We start from the raw sequence: 21725 nt of genomic DNA on the forward strand, positions 1-21725 counted from the left end.
AGAAGTACTAAGGAGCAAGTGAGAGTGTCACATTTCATTATTTCACCAAACAGAAATTGATTGAAGGAGATAGTCCTGGGCATGTTATGATCTGTGTTCCCTGTTGTCCAGTATGTTAGACAAAACTACCTACAATTTCAAGATCCAGACAATACATAAACAGGCGTATCAGAAAAGAACCTTCAGCTATGCAGGAAATAGTTTATTTAAAATTCTCACATAGTATAGTGTAGCAGAGAGACAAGGAGATGCAAACTAGTCTTCACATTTTATTATAAGGGTCTCCTTTATTTAAAGTTAAAACTATATTAAATGTAATCTTTTTTTTCCTTCCTAGACCCATAGATGTTCTGCAGACTTTGAAATGGTTAGACCTTTCAGACAACCAGTTAACGGATGGATACCAACTTCAGTTAATAGCTGGTCTCCCCAGGTAACACAGTACTACTAAAATTTGAAATTGTATTAGTTTTTGTCAGTTCACTTAATTAACAAGCATGATTTTTCCTGTAGAAAATATTTTTGTGTGGAAAATGTGTACATTATATGTATGTCAGGAGTCTGCAACATATGGCTCTAGAGCCCAGTGTGATACAGTACAGGATCAAATATATATTTATATATTTATTTAAAACATTTCTATGTCTCTTTTCCACCCAAATAGGCCCCCAAGGTGGCAAACGTTAAAAAATTTCAACAGTAGGACATTTAAGACATTAAAACAGCATTTAAAATACAATATATATAAAATATTTAAACAAGTCAATAAAAACATACAAACATAACACAAATAAAACAAGTCAGTCAGTCAGTACTTTTATTGTCATCAAACAATCAAAATCAAACTTATATTTTGACACAAAACAAGACTTAGTCAGCTGATGGAAGACAATGATAGAGATAGACTAATCTTCCTTGGAAGGGGGTTCCAGAGTTTTGCTGCCATGACTGAGAAAGCCCTTTCTTGGGTTGCCACGTCTATGGTGTCAGCTGGTCAGGGTGCCTGAAACTGGGCCTCCAAAGAGTGACTGGAGTGGATGGGTAGGTTCATATGGAAGAAGGTGGTCCTTAAACTATATTGTCCTGAGTAGAGATGGGCATGAACTGTAAAATGAACTAAAGTTTGTCACAAACTGGGCTGGTTTGTGGTTCACAAACCTGCAGTTCATGGAAGCCCCGTTTTCATGAACTTCTATAAACTGCTCTGCCAGTTTGTTTGCTCTGAGTTAAACCAAGCTGGCGGGGGTTAAATGTATTTAAACCCCCAGATCAGCTGCTGGGCGGGGATTTAGCTGGCAGCCCCAGCATTCTCTTCGCCTACTGCAGAAGCAGCCAGGGGATCCCCTGGCTGCTCCTGCAGCGGGCAAATGGAGTGCCCAGCAGCAACGGAGCTGTGGGCTTAAGCCTGCAGCCCCGCTGTCCCCTTTGCCTGCTGCGAGAGCAACCAGGGGATCCCTTGGCCTCTCCTGCAGCGGGCAAATGGAGCACCCAGCTGTGGCGGGGCTGTGGGCTTAAGCTCATAGTCCCACCATTCCCTTTGTCCGCTGCGAGAGCGGCCAGCAGATTCCCTCACTGCTCCTGCAGCAGGCGAATGGAGTGCCCAGCAGCAGCGGGCCTGCAGCAGCAGCCCTGCAGTTCCCTTCACCTGCTGCGAGAGCAGATTAGCTGCTTGTCGGGAATCTCCCCGCCAAGCAGCTGATCCAAGACGGGGTGAATGCTCATTTCCCTGCTGCTGTGAAGCAGCACAGAAAGGGGCATTTAAACCCCCTGGTCAGCTGCTTCTCAGGGTTCTCCCTGCCAAGGAGCTGATCCAAGCCGGTGGGGTGTGTGTGTGAAATGCCCCTTTCCGTGCCACTTCGCAGCAGCACGGAAAGAGGGATTTAAACCCCATGAACCGCGAACTGAGGCAAGTTCATGAAAGTTCGTGGTTTCTGGTTTGTGAAACAGGATGAACCACGAACCACACGGTTAGGTTTTTTTCCTGGTTCGTGTCCACCTCTAGTCCTGAGCCATATAAGGCTTTAAAGGCCAATACTTAGTTCAGTGCCTTGAACTGAGCCTTGCATGTACCACTTCAGATAAAAGACTTGCAGGAGTAGTGGTTATATATAGAGACTGTACATTTTCAGTTATGCAAATAGGCTTTCTTATATTGGCTTTTTGATCTCTTGCTCTGAATTTTGACATTGTTTGGCTCTTTAATTATAAAACGTTGCTGACCCCTGGTCTTAGATCATCATTAGGTATACATGTTGGAAAACAACATTTTTTACAAAATAATGCATTCTCATTATTCATCTCTTATTCTTGCGTTTCTACAAGGAACACAAAGCAGTAACCCTTAATCTCCACACAACCCTGTGTGGTAGGTTAGGTTGAGAATGATGAGGCTGTTCTCTTATATATTGCATGCCTTATATACAAATGAGTTTGCAACTATGTCTTGAGTATAAAAGGGCAGAGAACTTGCAACAGAAAATTTCCTAAAGAGTCCAGTAGCACCTTTAAGACTAACTAATTTTATTGTAGCGTAAGCTTTCGAGAATCAAGTTCTCTTCGTCAGATGCATGATCCGAACTGGTCAAATACAGAAGAGGAGGGGAGAGAGGGGAGAAAGAAGGGGGCATATATCACAAGGGGACAGGATGCAATTAGCGGGGAGGCAACCCAAACATTCCTTTGCTAGTAAATGTAAACATCTCCTTTTGGTGTGGAGTCAGTTTGCCGTGTTAGTTTGCAGCAGTGAAAGCATCCAATTACTATGTAGTATAAGCCTTCGATAACCACAGCTCTCCCTGCCAGATGCATCTGACAAAGAGAACTGTGGTCCCCGAAAGCCCACACCAGGCGTCACTGGGCTCCCCTAGACCACGCCTCTGTAAAGGAAATCTGTTACCTGTGATAATGTGATAACCATTCATAGTCTCTATTCAGTCCCAGCTTGACAGAGTCAAATTTGCATATGAATTCCAATTCAGCAGCCTCCCGTTGGATTTTGTTTTTGAAAGGTTTCTGTTGAACCACAGCAACCTTTAAGTCTTTGATGGAATGTCCTGGTAGATTGAAGTGTTCTCCCACTGGTTTTTGGACGTTTCCATTTCTAATGTCAGATTTGTGTCCATTTATTCTTTTGCGTAGAGGTTGGCTGGTTTCTCCAATGTATAGAGCGGAAGGACATTATTGGGACTTTATTATGACGCAATTTGTTTAGTGTGGTTGAAAGATTGGATGATGCTGAAAAACCGGAAATTACTGGCCTTAGAAGGATATAAAAAAATATTCGGATGGCATGCATACTTATGGTATGATAAAGTAAAAGCGGACTCTATGTTCTTACATCATTATATTCGGAGAAGCCTATTCACAACTTGGAAGAAGTACAGAAATTACCTACAAGATGGAATCCCCTCATGGGTGGCTCCATATGAAGTAATAGATCCGAGAACTGTCGATAATGAACAACAGTGTTTAACATATAAGGAGATAACCCGAATGGAATTTTCTAAACCTAAAATAAAGACGCAGGACGAGTTGTCTCCAAGTTACGATTGGTTTCAGTACAGACAGATCAGAGATCTTTATAATTCGTACTGTGCGAAGGGAGGGATAAGAATGGAGAATTCGGAATTAGAACAGGCACTTTTACAAGAGGATAAAAAGGAAATCTCTAAGGTATATAAAGTGCTGCTGAAATGGTATACTGAAGATGAAACAGTTAAAGTGCAAATGGTGAAGTGGGCTATAAACTTTAATAAGGAAATAACAATGGAGGCGTGGGAATACTTGTGGAAGAATACAGTGAAGATCACGACTTGCACCAATATTAAAGAGAATGTCTACAAAATGATTTATCATTGGTATATGACACCAAAGAAAATTGCGCTAGGGAATTTGAACATGTCTAATAAATGCTGGGAATGTAAAAAGCATGAGGGATCTTTGTATCATATGTGGTGGACTTGTGAGGTAGCTAGGCAGTACTGGGGGGAAATAATAAGAGTAATAAGCGAGATTTTATAATTTCAAATTAATAAGAACCCAGAACTCCTGCTACTGAACTTGGGAATGGAGGACATTCCAGCACAATATAGGACATTGCTATTTTACATGACAGCAGCGGCTAGACTTTTGTACGCGCAAAAGTGGAAAGTGCAAGAAGTGCCAACTATCGAGGACTGGATTTACAAATTGCTGTACATGGCGGAAATGGACAAAATGACAAGGAAAATGAGAGACCTTGATCCAGGACAGTTTAACACGGATTGGGAGAAGCTGAAACAATATTTAGTGAAGAAATGGGAGGTGGGAGGAGAACTGTGGCAGTTTGAAAATTACTGAAATACAATAAAAGTAGAGGGAGGTGACTTTACCGGGGGGTGGAGAGTTAAATGAGAATTTCTAAGCAATTATTTTATTAGACTACTATATATAGCATTAAGTATTATAGGTGTTATTACAAGAATTATAATGATAGAACAACTAATTATAAGGATAGAAACTAATTAATTTCATTTCTGGCAATAATTGTATAATGGAGATAATTTTATAATTGTAATGAAGGAATTTAAGTAAGGTGGGAAAATATATATTAAGGTATAGATCATGTATTAAATTGATTGAATTGGTTTGGAGGTATATATGGGTCAAATTGGTTGACTATTTTTGGTGGATAGTTGCATAATGGAAGAATAATATAATTATATAATTAAAACAGTATGAAGATAAGATATGTAGAAAAAGTAATATACAGAGTATAGGTTAAATTGGTTGACTTATATTGAATGTACTGTTTATAGAAGTATCTAAAATTATGCTAAATGAGGGATAAATTGTTTGTCCCATATTGAAGATGAGATTATAAGATAGAGTATAGAGTACCAAAATTAGCTAAATGATTATTATCAAAAGAAAATATGCCAAGAATGTATTATTTAGTTATGTATTATTTAGTTGTTAAAGTAAGTAGGAAGACAGAAGGAGCACTGTGTTATATAGATAAGCTTAGAAGAAAGTGAAAGTTTACATTTGATAGATAGAATAAATTTAAAATGAGTAAGGGAAAAGGGACAAGGGGTTGGAAAACTGTTGGAAGTCAACAAAAGGGGGGGGACAGGGAGGGGGTTAGAATCGGAAAAATTAAAGGAAATTGATTGTAATGTATAATTTAATGACATCTCATCCAATAAAAAATTTTAAAAAAAAGGAAAGGAAAGGTCTTCCACTCAGGGCTTCTGAGAGAGAGGTATCATTTTCCAGGATGGGTTGTAGCTCACTGATGATACATTGGATGGGTTTGAGCTGGGAGCTATAGGTGAAAACCAGTGGTGTTCTGTTGTTAGTTCCTTTAGGTTTGTCCTGGAGCAGACTGTTTCTGGGTACTAGTCTGGCCCTGTTGATTTGTTTCTTCACTTCATTTGGTGGGTACTGTAGTCTCAAAAATGCTTGTTGGAAATCTCTTAAGTGTGAGTCTCGGTCGAGAGCATTGGAGCAGATACGGTTGTAACGTAAGGCTTGGCTGTAGACAATAGACCGAGTGGTATGTTTAGGGTGGAAGCTGGAGGCATGTAGATATGAGTATCGGTCTGTTGGTTTCCGGTATAAGGTGGTATTTATTCGTCCATTATGTAGTTGTACAGTGGTGTCCAGGAAGTGTACCTGTTGTGTAGAGTGGTCCAGGCTTAGGTTGATAGTAGGGTGAAAGTTATTGAAGTCCTGATGAAATCTCTCAAGGGCTTCCTTCCCATGGGTCCAAATGATGAAGATGTCATCCAGGAATCTTAAGTATAGTAGTGGTTCCAGTGGATGGGAGCTGAGGAAGCGTTGCTCCAAGTCCGCCATGAATATGTTAGCATATTGTGGTGCCATGCGTGTGCCCATGGCTGTGCCATTAACCTGTAGATATAAGTTGTCACCAAATTCGAAGTAATTGTGAGTGAGTACGAAGTGACAAAGTTCAGTGGCGAGTTGTGCTGTGGTTTTGTCCGGGATAGTATTCCGTATGGTTTGCAGTCCATCTGCATGTGGGATATTGGTGTACAGGGCCTCCACATCCATGGTTGCTAGGATGGTGTCATCTGGTAGGTTGTCAATGGACTGTATTTTCCTGAGGAAGTCAGTGGTGTCCCGTAAGTAGCTGCGTGTGCTGGTGGCATAGGGCCTGAGGATAGAGTCCATGTATCCTGAGACTCCTACTGTGATGGTGTGGGCTTTCGGGGACCACAGTTCTCTTTGTCAGATGCATCTGGCAGGGAGAGCTGTGGTTATCGAAGGCTTATACTACATAGTAATTGGATGCTTTCACTGCTGCAAACTAACACGGCAAACTGACTCCACACCAAAAGGAGATGTTTACATTTACTAGCAAAGGAATGTTTGGGTTGCCTCCCCGCTAATTGCATCCTGTTCCCTTGTGATATATGTCCCCTTCTTTCTCTCCTCTCTCCCCTCCTCTTCTGTATTTGACCAGTTCGGATCATGCATCTGACGAAGAGAACTTGATTCTCGAAAGCTTATGCTACAATAAAATTGGTTAGTCTTAAAGGTGCTACTGGACTCTTTTTGATTTTGCTACTACAGACTAACACGGCTAACTCCTCAGAAAATTTCCTGATATCCTTTTTTTTAGAAATGCATTTGTGTTCTTTCTTCAGTTTTCTTAAATGATTTCAACTTGTCTTGGTTTCCTCATTCAAAGAGTAGTTCCTTCAAACAGCCCACAATTACTAAAAATATTTTAGTGTATTTTTCCATTGCAGAGTTTTATTTACCAGAAATTTATTTACAACATCATAATACATATTCTAATTAACGACACATCCAGTTATTGCTTGTGAAATGTATATTATTAGATTATATTTTAACAGTCATATTTTGACTTATAAATTTCAGGTTGGAACGACTAATACTTGCAAACAATGAAATTTCTTCCATATGCTTTCCTGATGTAGAATTTGGTATGTAAATTGAGCACTTATTTTTTTCTATATTTTCTTCTTATCTATTATTTCAACAGTTTATTTTTCTTTATTGCAGGTAAGAAGACAGCTCTGTTTCCTTCTTTAACACACCTTGTAGTGAAGGGCAATAGAATAGCAGAAGTGAGTAAAATGTCACTATTATGCATTCTTTTTTTGTGTGATGTAAGAATTTCAAAGATCAAAAGAGTTTATTGTCTATAGCTGTAGGCCGTCATAATTCACCAAAAATTGACTAATAAACAATTAAGTCCCTTATCACAGTTTATAATGTAAGAATTTGCATAATGCATCTTTCCAGTGTGCTCTGGTGTTCTTCTGGCATTTTTAGACCAATCTGTCTAGAGCAACCAAGGCTGGTCAGTTCCAAAACCAAGCTGGGATCCAGATTGACATAAGTCTAGATAGTCCCATTTAGCATTAAAGGAATTAGTATTAAAGGAAACTGACATCTTTGCCCCAAAACAATAGCTTAATGGCTGTTTCCGGAAGTGAACAAAGGAGTTGGGAGAGATTTGATGGTTCCTATCTGAGGTGGACTATAGGTGAAAAAATTGCTTGATGACCTGGTAGGTACCGGATGGGAAAGCTACCAGGTTTGCTGAATAGCTTTGATTAGGATAGGTGGGTTAGGGGAAGGAAGGTTGGGAGTTGATGAGATGAGTCAGGAGCTTCTTCTGGATGTGGAGGGGGTTGTTGGTCAGCCAGCCACTGTGACTCACCTCCTGGTAATTTTCCAGGTTCCTGTTCGGTTGGCATCCATTCTGCCTTGGGCTAGGCAGTGCCTTGTGCTTATGGCATAGGAGAAGGGGTTTATGATAAACTGCCCTCTCAGCGTGAGAAGGGGCCTGACTACTAACATCTTTTTTTCACACATGGCCCTTTGCCATCCTACTTTCACTCCTGTTACCAGAACTGCTCTATTTTAATGGGGAAATAAGCGCGCAGTCTGGGTTTAATGCGGATCTTAACCAATATATACCAGGGTCCCTCTCCAGACGCTCATGCAATAAAGAGGCAGACTAATTAACAATACAACGTGTTTTACTAAATAATGTGGCATATGCCTGAACTAGCACATGCATACAAGGTTACACACAAGAGCTAGGAAAACAGAGTAGGAAAATAGAGATGGTTGCATTAGCGAGGTAGCCCACTTGAGAGCGATGAAGCTGGGTATACTCACAATCCCGACGTGGAGCAAAGATGTAGCAGCGAGATGAGATGGTCTAATGCCTGCACTAGATCCAATATAGAGTGACAGCAAGGAGTCTGGATAGGAATGGCACATGCACCATGTGGCCTGGGAGGCCACCTTAAATACCCCAAAACGTACTGGTGCAGTTCCCAGTGGTTCTCATGGGTGAAACAAAGGTTTTAATGGCTCTACAACTACCCTAGATGGGCCACTTTAGAAACTGATTGTTATTATGACACCTCGGGAAGAGGGGACAAAGGAGGGAGGGGGAATGCCGGGCGGGCTGAATGGATGTTCCAGGACACTGGGCTTGGTCGCGATGTCATCAGCTCTGGAATGTGGAGGCTGCTTTGAGATGCATCCATTAAGTGCTTAGGATGGCCGGCACTTAGCTTCCATTCCGGGGCGGCTATCAAGATATGCAGAGCAGGGTGAGGCTGGCCGCTGCAGACGTGGTCTGCTCGCTTCTCTGAAATGGCTTCTCTAAGCAGGCTGTTCAGGCTGGTCTTCAGGCTGCCTGGGAACATGGCTGCTGGCTGGGCATGACTGGGGCTTTCTAGCAGGCTGCCCAGTAGTGAGGGCAAGCTTGGTGACCGGCCCGCGGGAGGCTCCCGGCGGGAACTGACCAGGGGGTGCCTGGCCAGGCTCACTGAGGGCTTTCCCTGGCTGGCACCGTGCTGCTAACAGCATGGCTCTGGGCCCAGGTGAGGCAGACGTCCATGGAGGCAGGAAACAGTATAAACAACGTAGTCCATAGCAGAGACAGGAACCGGTGTAGGTAAGCCGTAGCAAAGAGTGTAGGCAGGAAACAGACACGTGTAGTAGAGTCCAGACACACAGGAAGGTCAGGATACAGGCATGGGCAATGCTGCCCAGAAAGAGAGTCTTTAGTGTAGCTTTAAATAGCAACACAGAAAACAAACACAGTTCATTGCAGACCTTAAGAGCAGGAGAGGGGGGGGTATCCAGGGATAGGGGTCCAAGGGGCTACCTCCCGCCTGCCGTTTCAAGTGCTGCTTACAGCCACTCAAACCCCTAGCAGGCCTCCTGGAAGAATAGCCCTTACCTCTCCTGTTGAGACTCACCAGTCTCTGGGTTCTTTTCCAACCTGGGGGACTCTGCACACACTTGGTCAGACACTTACAGACACAAGGCTTACACAAAAGGTGTTTATTACTTCAGAAGAATATATGCAAGTAGCAGGAACCACTCTACTAAGGCACAAGCAAAAGGCATTTAAAACAATAAAAGCTTGTCTATTGTAAGTACAGCTGACTAACTAAAACATAAAGCTGGCTAACTTAGCATTTCTCTGAGGAAAACTTGAGGCTTTTACTCACTAACATACTCCTTAAACTATACCAGGCAGATGGTTGTTGTGGGTTTTCCGGGCTGTATTGCCGTGGTCTTGGCATTGTAGTTCCTGACGTTTCGCCAGAAGCTGTGGCTGGCATCTTCAGAGGTGTAGCACCAAAAGACAGAGATCTCTCAGTGTCACAGTGTGGAAAAGATGTAGGTCATTTGTATCTACTCAGGAGGGGTGGGGTTGAGCTGAGTCATCCTGTAAGAGTTTCCCAGGGTGTGGAATGCTAATGGCGGGAGGCTTCACTGTGTCCTGAGGAGGTTCTTTTGCATATGGATTGGTACTTGATGTGCTAATCTTCTCTGCAGGGCTATTGTCGGGGATAGAATGTTTTGTTAGCCTGGTGTTTTTCAGAACTGGAAACCATGCTCTGTTCATTCTTAAGGTTTCTTCTTTCCTGTTGAAGTTTTGCTTATGCTTATGAATTTCAATGGCTTCCCTGTGCAGTCTGACAAAGTAGTTGGAAGTGTTGTCCAGTATTTTGGTGTCCTGGAATAAGATACTGTGCCCTATTTGCGTTAGGCTATGTTCAGCCACTGCTGATTTTCCAGGTTGTCCAAGTCTGCAGTGTCTTTCATGTTCTTTTATTCTTGTCTGGATGCTACGCTTTGTGGTCCCGATGTAAACTTGTCCACAGCTGCAGGGTATATGGTATACTCCTGCAGAGGTGAGGGGGTCTCTACTGTCTGTTGCTGATCGTAGCATCTGTTGTATTTTTCGGGTGGGTCTGAATACTGCTTGAAGGTTATGCTTTTTCATAAGCTTTCCCATCTGATCAGTAATTCCTTTGATATATGGCAAAAACACTTTTCCTGTAGGAGACTGTTTTTCCTTGGTTGTTTGATTCATCTTGGGTTTGATTGCTCTTCGGATTTCATTTCTGGAGTAGCCATTTGCCTGAAGTGCGTGGTTTAGATGATTAATTTCCTCATTGAGAAAGTGCGGCTCACATATTTGTCAGACTGCACAGGGAAGCCATTGAAATTCACAAGCATAAGCAAAACTTCAACAGGAAAGAAGAAACCTTAAGAATGAACAGAGCATGGTTTCCAGTTCTGAAAAACACCAGGCTAACAAAACATTCTATCCCCGACAATAGCCCTGCAGAGAAGATTAGCACATCAAGTACCAATCCATATGCAAAAGAACCTCCTCGGGACACAGTGAAGCCTCCCGCCATTAGCATTCCACACCCTGGGAAACTCTTACAGGATGACTCAGCTCAACCCCACCCCTCCTGAGTAGATACAAATGACCTACATCTTTTCCACACTGTGACACTGAGAGATCTCTGTCTTTTGGTGCTACACCTCTGAAGATGCCAGCCACAGCTGCTGGCGAAACGTCAGGAACTACAATGCCAAGACCACGGCAATACAGCCCGGAAAACCCACAACAACCATCGTTCTCCGGCCGTGAAAGCCTTCGACAATATACCAGGCAGGTCTGGTCATCAGGCCTGGCATAGAGCAAAAATCTCCCTCATGCTGATGGAAAAGTAGCCTGGAGCAATCTGAGGGCTGAGAGGAGCCAACATCCCCCTCTCAGATTCCTAGCCAATCAGAGGTGCCGTCAATCAGCGTTGCTAGGCGGGAACTGAGATAAGACTCCCTTGTTTCTCAAGGCCCCCTCTCGGCAACAGTTTGCAGGTGCAGTTAATTAGCTGAGCCAGACATTCTGCTCCCAGGATGTTAAGCTAGAACTTTGCCTGTGGAAACTTAGAAGCCTGAACCAATACAGGCAATGAACTTAAAGGGGTTCTGCTAGACAGGGGGCTCCTTGGCAACACTCCCAAGTTCTATTGTGCTCCTACCAATATTACCATGAGTGTTTATAGTATTGTCCATCTGAACTAACTTGTTCCAAACTGGTGCTTCCCCAGCTCCTGTCAGCTTTCCCCCAGGATTAGTTTAAAAGTTGCTCTGCCACTTTTTTGATCTTAAGTGCCCGCAGAGTGGTTCCCTTTTGGTTCAGTTGAATCTCTTCTGTTTTTAGACAGCTTTGGCCTGTCCCAGAAAATTTCCCGTTACCTAACAAATCTAAACCCTTCCTCCTCACACCACTTTCTTATCACGCTGAGACCCCTAATCTGTGCCTGTTTAGCTGGCCCTCCACAGGAAACTGGTATGTGTTCTGAATGCTCTGTCTTTGCCTGTATTTTTTTTGCCTAGTAAGCTAAAATTTTCATCCAGGACTGCAGGACTATATTTTCCAATATCATTTGTGTTACAGTATAGTGGTTAAGTGGCTGGCTGCAAATTGGCACTCTGCTGGTTCAAATCCTGCTACTGCCATGAATTTAACAGTTGACCTTGGGTAAGCCACTCTTCTCAGCCCCAGTTCCCCAGCTATATCATGGGGTGATAATAACACCGACTGTTCACTGCTCTGAGTGGGGCACTAATCTGTCTAGAAGAGTGGTATATTAGCATAGTTGTTATTATTACTATTATTACTATTACTGTTACTACTATAATTGTGCAAATGTGCACCACAACTAACTCCTCCCCAGCACAATCTGTCAACATATCTAGAAAGCATTTGATATCTGCACCCTTTGCAACAGGCAGGTGTCACTGTGCAGTCAAAGTGCCCGTCTCAGACCTCATTCTTGAATAATCCATTCCTAAAACCCATCCCAGCCCCAGAGGAATATCCTCTGTACAAGAGGATATTGGTCCATCATTTTAAGAAGTATCTCATCTAAGGGATTATTTCCTAGAGGTGAGCACAAGAAAAAAATTTAGTTGATTCTGTTTGGTAATACCAAACTGAATTTTTTTTTACCACCCCCCAAATACCGAATTCATTCTACCATTTGGTTCAGTAATATAAAGCAAATTTGGTAAAATACGGCCATTGTTTCCCATGGGAAACTCACTTTGGGGCTATCTGGTGGCCGGGGGTGTGTGTGTCATTTTTTGACCAAATTTCACCAAATTTGCAGGGGACCTAATCCTAACTGTCCTATAATGACCCCTCCCCAGTTTAATAGAGATTGGACCCCGGAACGCCGTTTTATGCTCCCCCCAAAGATGCCACTAGCCACCTCCCATCTCCATTATTCTCTATGGGGAAAACTATGGGGGCTATCCAGAAGGCTGTGGGGTGGCATTTTGAAGCAAAATCTAACAATTTTTCAGTGAATCTACTCCTGACTGTCTTCTAAAGACTTCTCAAGTTTCAGAGATATTGGACACAGGTCTAATTCTGTAGGCCTTAGAACAAGGTGCCCCGAGCCACCCCATTTGTTCCTGTTGTGGGGAAAAAATTCCAAGCTCTCCTACTACAGAAACACATGGACCAAGCACCCCAAACCCCCCAAAGAACAACCACCAGCAGTTGAATACCAAACCAACTTCTGTGCCAACAGAAAACAGAATCCAGCAAAACACCAACCTGTTCTGTAAAGAAAGAGCAAGTCCCAACAACTGGAGAAAGCAGCCCCTTCCAAAGAATGACCAACAAAAATTTACAGCAACAAAGAAAGCACCCACAACTGGGGTAAACATACCCCACCCCAAAACAACAAGTGAATTTAATAAAATTAACAGGAACTATAAAACACCAAACAACAAATTACCCATGACAGGATAACACACACACGAAGAACAAGCAGCAAAATGAACAGAAAATATAACTTCAAAAGCCAGAAATCAAAGCCCCTTTGTACACAAAAGCCCAACCAAAGCACACTCCACCCACAGGAAAAAAAAGTTTTTAAAATGCAAAGTAAAAAACCCCTTTTCCCTACCCCTTGCCAAGAGAGAAAAACCCTGTGAGTCTGCAACTCTCAAACCAGGCACCAGCAGAAGTCCTCGGTGCAGAAAGTCTCAGCGCAAGCAACAGCAGCCAGGAATCCACTCATTGGGCAGGAGGATCCAGTTGTAGTCCAAAGCAAAACGAGGTGGAAGTCCAAGGTTGCAGGGTCAGGTTGAGTGGCGGCGGGGTCGAAGGTGATTCAACTCATGGTTGCTCCCCCCTTTAGTCTTTTGTTGCCACGGTGCATGTTTCACTGCTGAGCTGCACCTGGCCAGTATGTGCACTCCCTGCGCCCTCGATCGGCTCCATGTGCCTTTGAGTTGCTAATCGTGCACTTCGCCTCCTCTCCAGTAGCTCACACTGGACTCTCTTCTGCCTGAGCTTCAATGGAGGTGAGGTGGATGGTGGGGAGATAGTTTGTGTCCTGGGCCGAGACAGATGGGCTGCTGCTGAATGGTGGTGGGTTGCTCATAGCTGAAGGTGGGTAGAACCCTGCTGTGGTTGTTTCGTCCTCTGTCCTCGAACTGACTACTTTGTCACAACTGGCAGTGCCTGACTGACCCATGACACAGACGGTGTTTGTCAATCTTCAGAAGTTTAAAAAAGGTGCACTTTTCATCTTGAAAATCCGATTGGCCAGAGAAGGAGAGCTGCTCAAAGGATTGGACACTCACCCACCCTTTCCCTTCCTCCCTTTTACCTCTGCCTCAGTTCCCCCCCTCTCATCTGGTTAAAAAAGGCGGGAAGCAGTGTTTCTTTACTTAGCAAAGGAACAGCACAGCTGCGCTTCCTGAATTTTACTGAATTAATTCAGTAAGCTTGAGTTCAGTATTACTGAATATATTCAGGAAAATGCAGATTTAATCTCGGTAATACCAACTTTTACTGAATCAAGTAAAATTCAGTAATTTTTACCGAACCTGAATTGCACTTCCCTATGCCCTTGACCTCAGCCAGACGCCCACCATCCCCGAGACCCACACACTCCAATACAGCAGAAGAGCTGTCAGCACAGAAGAGATACTTCTGGTAGGTATATGAAGGTCTCATCCACAAGTTTCTCTAACTCCCTCAACTTCTTGTTGTAATTGTAACAGGTGATGAAGAGAGGGCAGAAGTGCTCAATTCCTACTTTTCTTCAGTGTTCTCTTGAGAGGGAAATGATGCTCAACATGACAATCGCAGTCAGTCATTGTTTATTGTATTGTATTGACCGTAGGTCATAACAATGAAAAACAATACATACTAAAATTCCAAAATTAACAAAAAATTAGGAAAATTACAATACAATTCAGAACAAAACCCCATAGTGTTGAGACCGAATATATTCAAAATATATTCAAAACCGTTTTAACCATTATACCGTTTCATATAGTTCGATCTAATCCTTCTAGCTGCGAATGCAAACAGCAACTCTATTGGAAACAAAATGATTTTCATCGGCAAGCAGAAATATTACTTTATCCAAATCTGAAAGTCCTTCCCACAAAGATACAATATTAATAAAGAATTTATTTCAAGGAGCCAATAAGAGAGAACATCTCAGAATATAATGGATCAAATCATCTACTTCTCCCATAGCACACACACAGAGTCGTGGAGGGACAGGGACACTTAGAAAGCAGCCCATATGGACCACTGAGGGCATAGCTTGAAATCTTAAACTAGTAAAGGCCATCCTTAATTTCATTGTTGTTAAGGTCCTTAGATAGGATGACCTAATGATGATCTTTTCTTTATACATTTAAAAATAAGAGCCACTTTAGATTGAACAATTGCGTGACTGTCTGCTTTCCCGTCCATTTTGAAGACCCAGTCTCTCAACTCCCATCCTGATCTGTTAGGTCTAATCATGCCATCCGGGATTACATACTTGGACTGTATATAGCCCAAATATTCCTTATAGGTCTTAACATGTGTCAAGAGAAGGTAAAAACGTTGATTGCCCAGCAAGTCCTGACGACAGTCTAGGTTTTTCTTCCAGTAAGACAGGACTCAACAATTAGCTCTAGCTTTCAGAGAAGGAATACCAAGCTCAGCTCTCATTAGTGCCACTGGAGAGCCCTTTGGTAACACAAGAATCCATCTCATAAAATAATTTTGAATTGTTTCTAATATGTCCAGGATCTGCTTTCCCTAGCTCCAAATTTCAATTCCATAGAGGAGACTGGGGATCACCTTACTCCCATACAGCTTAATGACAGGATCGACCATTCCACCACCCTTGGAAAAGAAAAATTTCACTATCGCCCCCACAGTCTTCAGGGAAGAGGACTTTAAGGTGCAAAAGACCAGTTTTTCAGAGAAATAATGGACAAATTGGATCAAGACTCATATGACCTGATGATAATGGCTGGAGACTTCAATGGTGTTGTGGACTTACAAATAGACAGGAATATAAAGGGAGGTAACAAGAAATCTGGAAACTTACCAAAAATATTTTTTGAATTAGTCCAGCAAGAACAACTTGAGGATGTGTGGAGAAAAGAAAATCCTAAAGGCAAAGATTTTACATACTACTCCGCGAGGCATTCATCATTTTCAAGAATAGACATGATTTGGACAGCAAAAGAACTAGCTCTATGGACAAAAAAAGTGGAAATTTTGCCAAGGGTGAGTTCAGACCATAATCCAATACTATGGAAAGAGATAATGGGTCAGAGAAAAGTAAGATGGAGAATAAACGAAGATATACTACAAGAACAAGAAAATTTGACGTATTTGAGAGAGGAGACAAAGCAATTTTTTTGAATAAATAATAACAATGAAGTTTCGATCCAGATGGTATGGGATACATATTAGGCAGTAATAAGAGGAAATTTAATTTCAGTAAATAACAAGGACAAGAAAAGAAAGCAAGAGAAATGGCATGAAATACAGGAGAAATTGTATAAAAAAGAACAGGAATTAAAGAAAAAAACAGGAAAAATCAATAAGACAAGAGATCAAAATACTGCAGGAACAAATAAGAGCCATCAGTAACAAGGAACTAGAATGGAAATTAAAGATATTAAAACAGAAGTCATTTGAAGGAGCAAATAAACCAGGAAAGTACCTAGCCTGGCAACTGAAGAAGAAAAAGGAGAAGAAAATTATTAACAAGATAATATAAGAAGGAAAAGAATTGAAAGACCGGCAAACAATTAAGCGTGCCTTTTACAAATATTATGCGAAATTATTTCAAAGGAAGGCAGTAAGCTTGGAAGAAATAGACCGATATTTACAAAAAACAGATTTACCAAGGATATCAGAAAAAAATGAAGCAGAGACTGAATGCTCCAGTAACAGAGGGAGAAATTATACAAGCAATAGAAGCAGCAAAGATTGGAAGAGCACCAGGACCAGATGGGATCACAGCTAAATTTTATAAAGTAATGAAGGAAGACCTTGTACCGATATTAAAAAATATAACGAATGTTCATCTTCGTTCTTCTGTGCCTCCACACATGGGACTGCGCAGGCGCAGGCCAGCCGCCGGAGAATTTTCTAGAGCTTCCATGGCTCCGAAGGGGCCGTTTGTCGCGCGCCTCAGCGACCGTTTTCCCGCCCAAACGGTCACGTGATCCTCCAGCGACCAACGGCCCCTTCCCTCAGTTCTCTTCTTGCCGCCGCTTGGAGAGAACGTGAGCTTCGTTGCTCTGTGCTTTTGTGCTTCGTGCTTTATTCTGACTGATTGCTTGGCTTTTGACTTCGGACTTCGTGACCTCGACTATTCTTCGGATCTCGTTTGGACTTTGTTGTGGACTCGGTAATTTGACTCGGACTGTTTTTGACCTTCCTTTCGCGTGCCCCTGAAGATGGCCTCAAAGGCTCTCTTCAAGCATTGCCTCCAATGCCACACTAAAATGGCCAAGACCGATGGCCATGAACTGTGCCTGTTCTGTTTGGGGGAGACCCATAATGTAACGGCCTGTAAGATTTGCCAGGGCTTCACCAGCAAGGCCCGACAGGAGCGCAAGGCCCGTCTTAACTCCTCCCTGTGGCAGAAGGTCATGTCCGGAGGCGCCCCGTTGCCCTCCTCCAAGGCCGGCCCTAGCCCCTCTGCCGAACGGCATTCCAGAGCTGGCTCAGTGGCCTCCGCGAGGTCGGGGTCGAAACCGCGTCCCCCGAGTGCCTCGGCGTCGAGAGCGGCCTCTCCAGCGCAGGGACCGGTGCGGCCGCCCCGTAGCGCATCTTCCACAAGGTCGGATCCGAGACCGACATCGGAACCGAGGATCCGTCTACCGAGTCCCCGATCGGAACCGACGACCGGGTCGATTCCGGTAAAACCTAAGAGGTCGAGGCCGAGGTCCCCTTCGGAGGCGAGGAGCGCGTCGGTTCCGAGGTCTTCTTCGGAACCGGCGAAGAAGAAGAAGAAGACCAAACATCATCGGTCGCCGCGTCCCGCTCCCCAGGAGGAGGTCATCGTGCTTCCTCACACGCCTTCCCCTCATCTGGATTCCCCCGAACCAGAGGAACTCGCCGTGCCGGTGCCGGATCCGATGGCCTTCGAGACGGTGCCCGCAGAGTTCTCGTCGGGGCCGGAGCCGAGCCCGCGCCGTCGGAGCCGACCATCGCCTGCTCTTCGGTCGCCGAGGCTGGAACCGAGCCCGTCTCCTCGTCGGAGCCGTCCTTCCCCTGCCCGTCCATCTCCACCAGCTGTTGGTCGTGAGCGACGTCGGTCTGGGGACAGTGTCCGATCGGCCCGGTCCACTGCGTCCCAACATCGACAGGCCTCCTACCTCCCCTCGCCATACCGTTGCCAGTGGGAAGGGGCACCTGCGGGTTTCTCCGTATCGGAACCGAGGCCTTCGACATCGAGGTCGGCGTGGGCTCCCCCTCCGCTCCAGGTTCCGGAATCCCAGCTCGGTTCCGATGAGGAGGATGTGGAGAGCTTTGGCGGCTACCAGTCGGAGTCCTGGTCCGAACCATCGCCAGCTGAGGAGCTGGTACCATCTGCGGACTCGCCATTCGAGGACCTCCGCATCTACGCCGACCAGATGGCAAGGATGGCCAAGGCTCTCGAGATGGACATCTCCTCGGCAGTTCCCCAGACCAAGGACAAGCTCCTCAAACGCATTTACGGAGACAACCCGGCGTACGTTGGCTTCCCCATGCTCGAGGGTATTGAGGAAATCGTGGAGAAGGTATGGCAGGTGCCCTGTGATCAGCCTCCAACATCCAAGAGGATTGAGCAGCTCTACAAGATCAAGCAGGGTACCTGGCCGGCGCTGGTGAAACACCCTCCACCTTCCTCCTTGGTCACAGAGGAGTTCAACCCCAGGCGATCGGGTCACTCCTCGGTACCTGCCGATAAGGAGGGCAAGAAACTGGATGCCATGGGCAGGCGCCAGTACATTGTTTCTTCCCTGGGTCTGAGGATTGCCAACTATCAGACCATCATGGCAGGGTACCAGCTGTACCTCTGGGAGAAGTTGGCATCCTATACACGAGACCTCCCTCCTGAGCAAAAGGCTGTGGTGTCCCTGCTGCAGACAGAGGCTGTGAGGCTGTCTAAGCAGCAGATGAACGCTGGGAGCCACGCTGCTGACACTGCTGCTAGAGGGATGGCTTCGGCGGTGGTCCTTAGGCGCCACTCCTGGTTGCGGTCTACGGCCCTGTCTCAGGAGGTGCGTTCCAGGGTGGAGAGCATGCCATTTGAGGGGGACTCGCTGTTCTCCAAGTCGACCGACGAGACCCTGAAGAAGAAGAAGGAGGACCGGCAGACGGCGCGGTCTTTGGGTCTGGCTCCAGCGGACAAGCCCTCCTCCAGGTCACGGTACGCTCCCAGGTCTGGCCCTTACCACTACCAGGGCAGATACCAACAGCAGCGGCCGGGCTACCATCAGTATCCTGCCTACCAGCAGCGGCCTTACCCTCCCGCACAACAGCAGAGGAGGCGTCGGCCCTTCAAGCCTCGTCAGGCACAGCAACCGGCCCAGCAGAAAGACCAGCAGGGCGCCGGGAGGCAGTACTGACGGGTCGCGCCAGCCGTATCCCCGAACTTTTCGGACAGACTTAGTCCACTCCTCTCTGAGTGGGAGTCAATAACATCTGACTCATGGGTCTTAACTATTGTTGAACTGGGATACGGGCTGGAGTTCATTGAGCTGCCTAGATGCAGTTCACCCCTGACAGCTGTCAATAACACTATGGCCGAGCTGGATGCGGAGATCGTGTCGCTCTTGGCCAAGGGTGCTGTGGAAGAATTGCCCTATGAGGACTCTGTAAAGGGTTTCTTCTCTAGGTTCTTCCTGGTACCTAAGAAGGATGGGGGTTTACGTCCCATTTTAGATCTGAGGGGCCTTAATGCCTTCCTCAAGGTGACCAAATTCAAAATGGTTACGTTGGCGGCTGTGATCGCCTTACTGAAGCAAGGGGATTGGTTTGCGGTTCTTGACTTAAAAGACGCATACTTTCACGTGGGCATACGGAAGGAGCACAGGAAGTACCTGAGTTTTGTTTACCGGCAAAGGGTTTTCCGGTATAAGGTGCTCCCCTTTGGCCTGTCCACTGCCCCACGAGTGTTCACTAAATGTGTGGCCCCTGTGGTTTCCTTCCTACGGGAAGAAGGCTGTACCATCTTTCCGTACCTCGATGACTGGCTCATCGTGGCTGAATCAGAGCCTAGATTGGTGCAGGATATTGGCTTGGTACTTAGCACTTGCCAACGCCTGGGGCTCCTGGTGAACTTGGAGAAATCCAAGCTAGTGCCCAGCTGCAAGGTGTCCTACATTGGTGCGCTTTTAGACTCTGTAGAGGGTAAGGCCCTGCTCCCCTTGGAGAGGGCTCGGTCCCTAAGGGGTCTAGTGTCCATGTTTAAAAGGAACCGGTTCCAGTCTGTGCGCACTATCCAGTGCTTACTAGGGCATATGGCAGCGGCCACCTCTGTGGTGCCTTTCGCTAGGCTGCGTATGCGCCCTCTCCAGAACTGGTTTGTGCGGAGGTATGATGCTCTACTGCACCCTCCGTCCCTCAAGTTCTCTATCCCGAGGGTCATCCTCTCCTCCTTGGACTGGTGGCTGTCTGATGACAACTTGTTTAGAGGGACCCCTTTCGGGTATCAACACCATGACATCACGGTTACCACTGATGCCTCTCTGTTGGGATGGGGGGCTTACTGTGGTGATGTGTCGGTGCAAGATGTCTGGTCTGACAGGGAAAAGACCCTCCATATCAATGTGCTTGAACTAAGGGCCATTCGTTTTGCACTTGTGTTTCTTACAGCACTGCTGAGAAATCGTCATGTCCTGGTGCAGACGGACAACACGACTGCCATGTACTACGTGAATCAGCAGGGGGGCACAGTGTCCCTGGCCCTGTGCCGGGAGGCCACACTCACTTGGCAGTGGGCTATCAAGAACGGCGTGTCGCTCCGTGCTATACACGTGGCTGGGTCAGACAATGCCCGGGCAGATGCCCTCAGCAGGGCCCCTTTACTAGACCACGAGTGGGAACTGAACGGAGAGTGCATTGGGCCGATCTTCCGGATGTGGGGTCATCCGGTGATAGACGTGTTCGCCACTGCGGCGACCACCAAGGCCCACACGTTCTGTTCCAGGGCAGGGAGCGACCCCCTCTCTATTGGGGATGCCTTCCAGTTTACGTGGACGCAGGGCTTGCACTACATGTTTCCTCCGTTCCCCTTGATTCCCAGGGTCCTGTGCAAGATAGAGGAGGACGGGACGGACTGCATCCTGGTGGCCCCCTTTTGGCCACGGCAGGTTTGGTTCCCGAAGCTCCTACGGCTGTCCCAACGGACATATGTCAGTCTGCCCCCTCGGCAAGACCTTCTCCTGAACGGGAGCCTAGTCCACCACGATCCCAGGAAGCTGCACCTAACGGCTTGGCGGATCGTTCCTCCCCGATAGGCTTTACTGACGAGGTGCAGAGGGTCCTCCTTAATGCTCGTCGGCCATCCACTAGGCGCGCTTATGCGGCCAAGTGGCGCAGGTTTGAGCTCTGGGCACTTGCCAGAGGAGTGGTGCCCGAAAGCAGTCCCTTGGGGGTTGTGTTCGAGTATTTGTGCCACTTGCGTGGCCTGGGCTTGAAGGCTTCCTCCCTCAAGGTCCACCTGGCAGCGATATCAGCTGCTCACACCCGAGTTGAGGGTGCTACGGTGTTTTCTCACCCACAATCCCGCCAGTTCCTTAAGGGCATGTACAATCTTTACCCACCTGTGTCAGCGCCAGTGCCTCAGTGGTCGCTGTCCTTGGTGCTCTCACGTCTCATGTTGCCTCCATTTGAACCTATGGCTACCTGCCCCTTGGATATTCTATCCTACAAGGTAGCATTCTTGGTGGCCGTCACATCGGCCAGGAGGGTCAGTGAGCTGTCTGCACTGCGGTCTGACCCTCCCTTTCTTGTGTTTCATCCCAACAAGGTGGTCCTGCGTCCCTGCCTCGGGTTCCTGCCCAAGGTGGTGTCCGCCTTCCACCTCTCGCAGGAT

At 45.9% G+C, this 21725-nt stretch overlaps 1 protein-coding gene across 4 annotated transcripts in view; it reads left to right on the forward strand.

Moving 5' to 3' along the window:
- The window catches only part of TBCE (tubulin folding cofactor E), a 109486-nt gene that overhangs the window by 64815 nt on the left and 22946 nt on the right, over positions 1 to 21725 (forward strand). For all 4 annotated transcript variants that reach the window (XM_054975090.1, XM_054975071.1, XM_054975098.1 and 1 more), the window contains 3 exons: positions 338 to 433; positions 6889 to 6953; positions 7033 to 7097. In XM_054975090.1, coding sequence (XP_054831065.1) covers positions 338 to 433; positions 6889 to 6953; positions 7033 to 7097 — 226 coding nt within the window. The remainder of the gene's footprint in view (positions 1 to 337; positions 434 to 6888; positions 6954 to 7032; positions 7098 to 21725) is intronic.

This window comes from Eublepharis macularius, chromosome 1 (genome assembly GCF_028583425.1).
Source record: "Eublepharis macularius isolate TG4126 chromosome 1, MPM_Emac_v1.0, whole genome shotgun sequence".
NCBI lineage: Eukaryota > Metazoa > Chordata > Lepidosauria > Squamata > Eublepharidae > Eublepharis > Eublepharis macularius.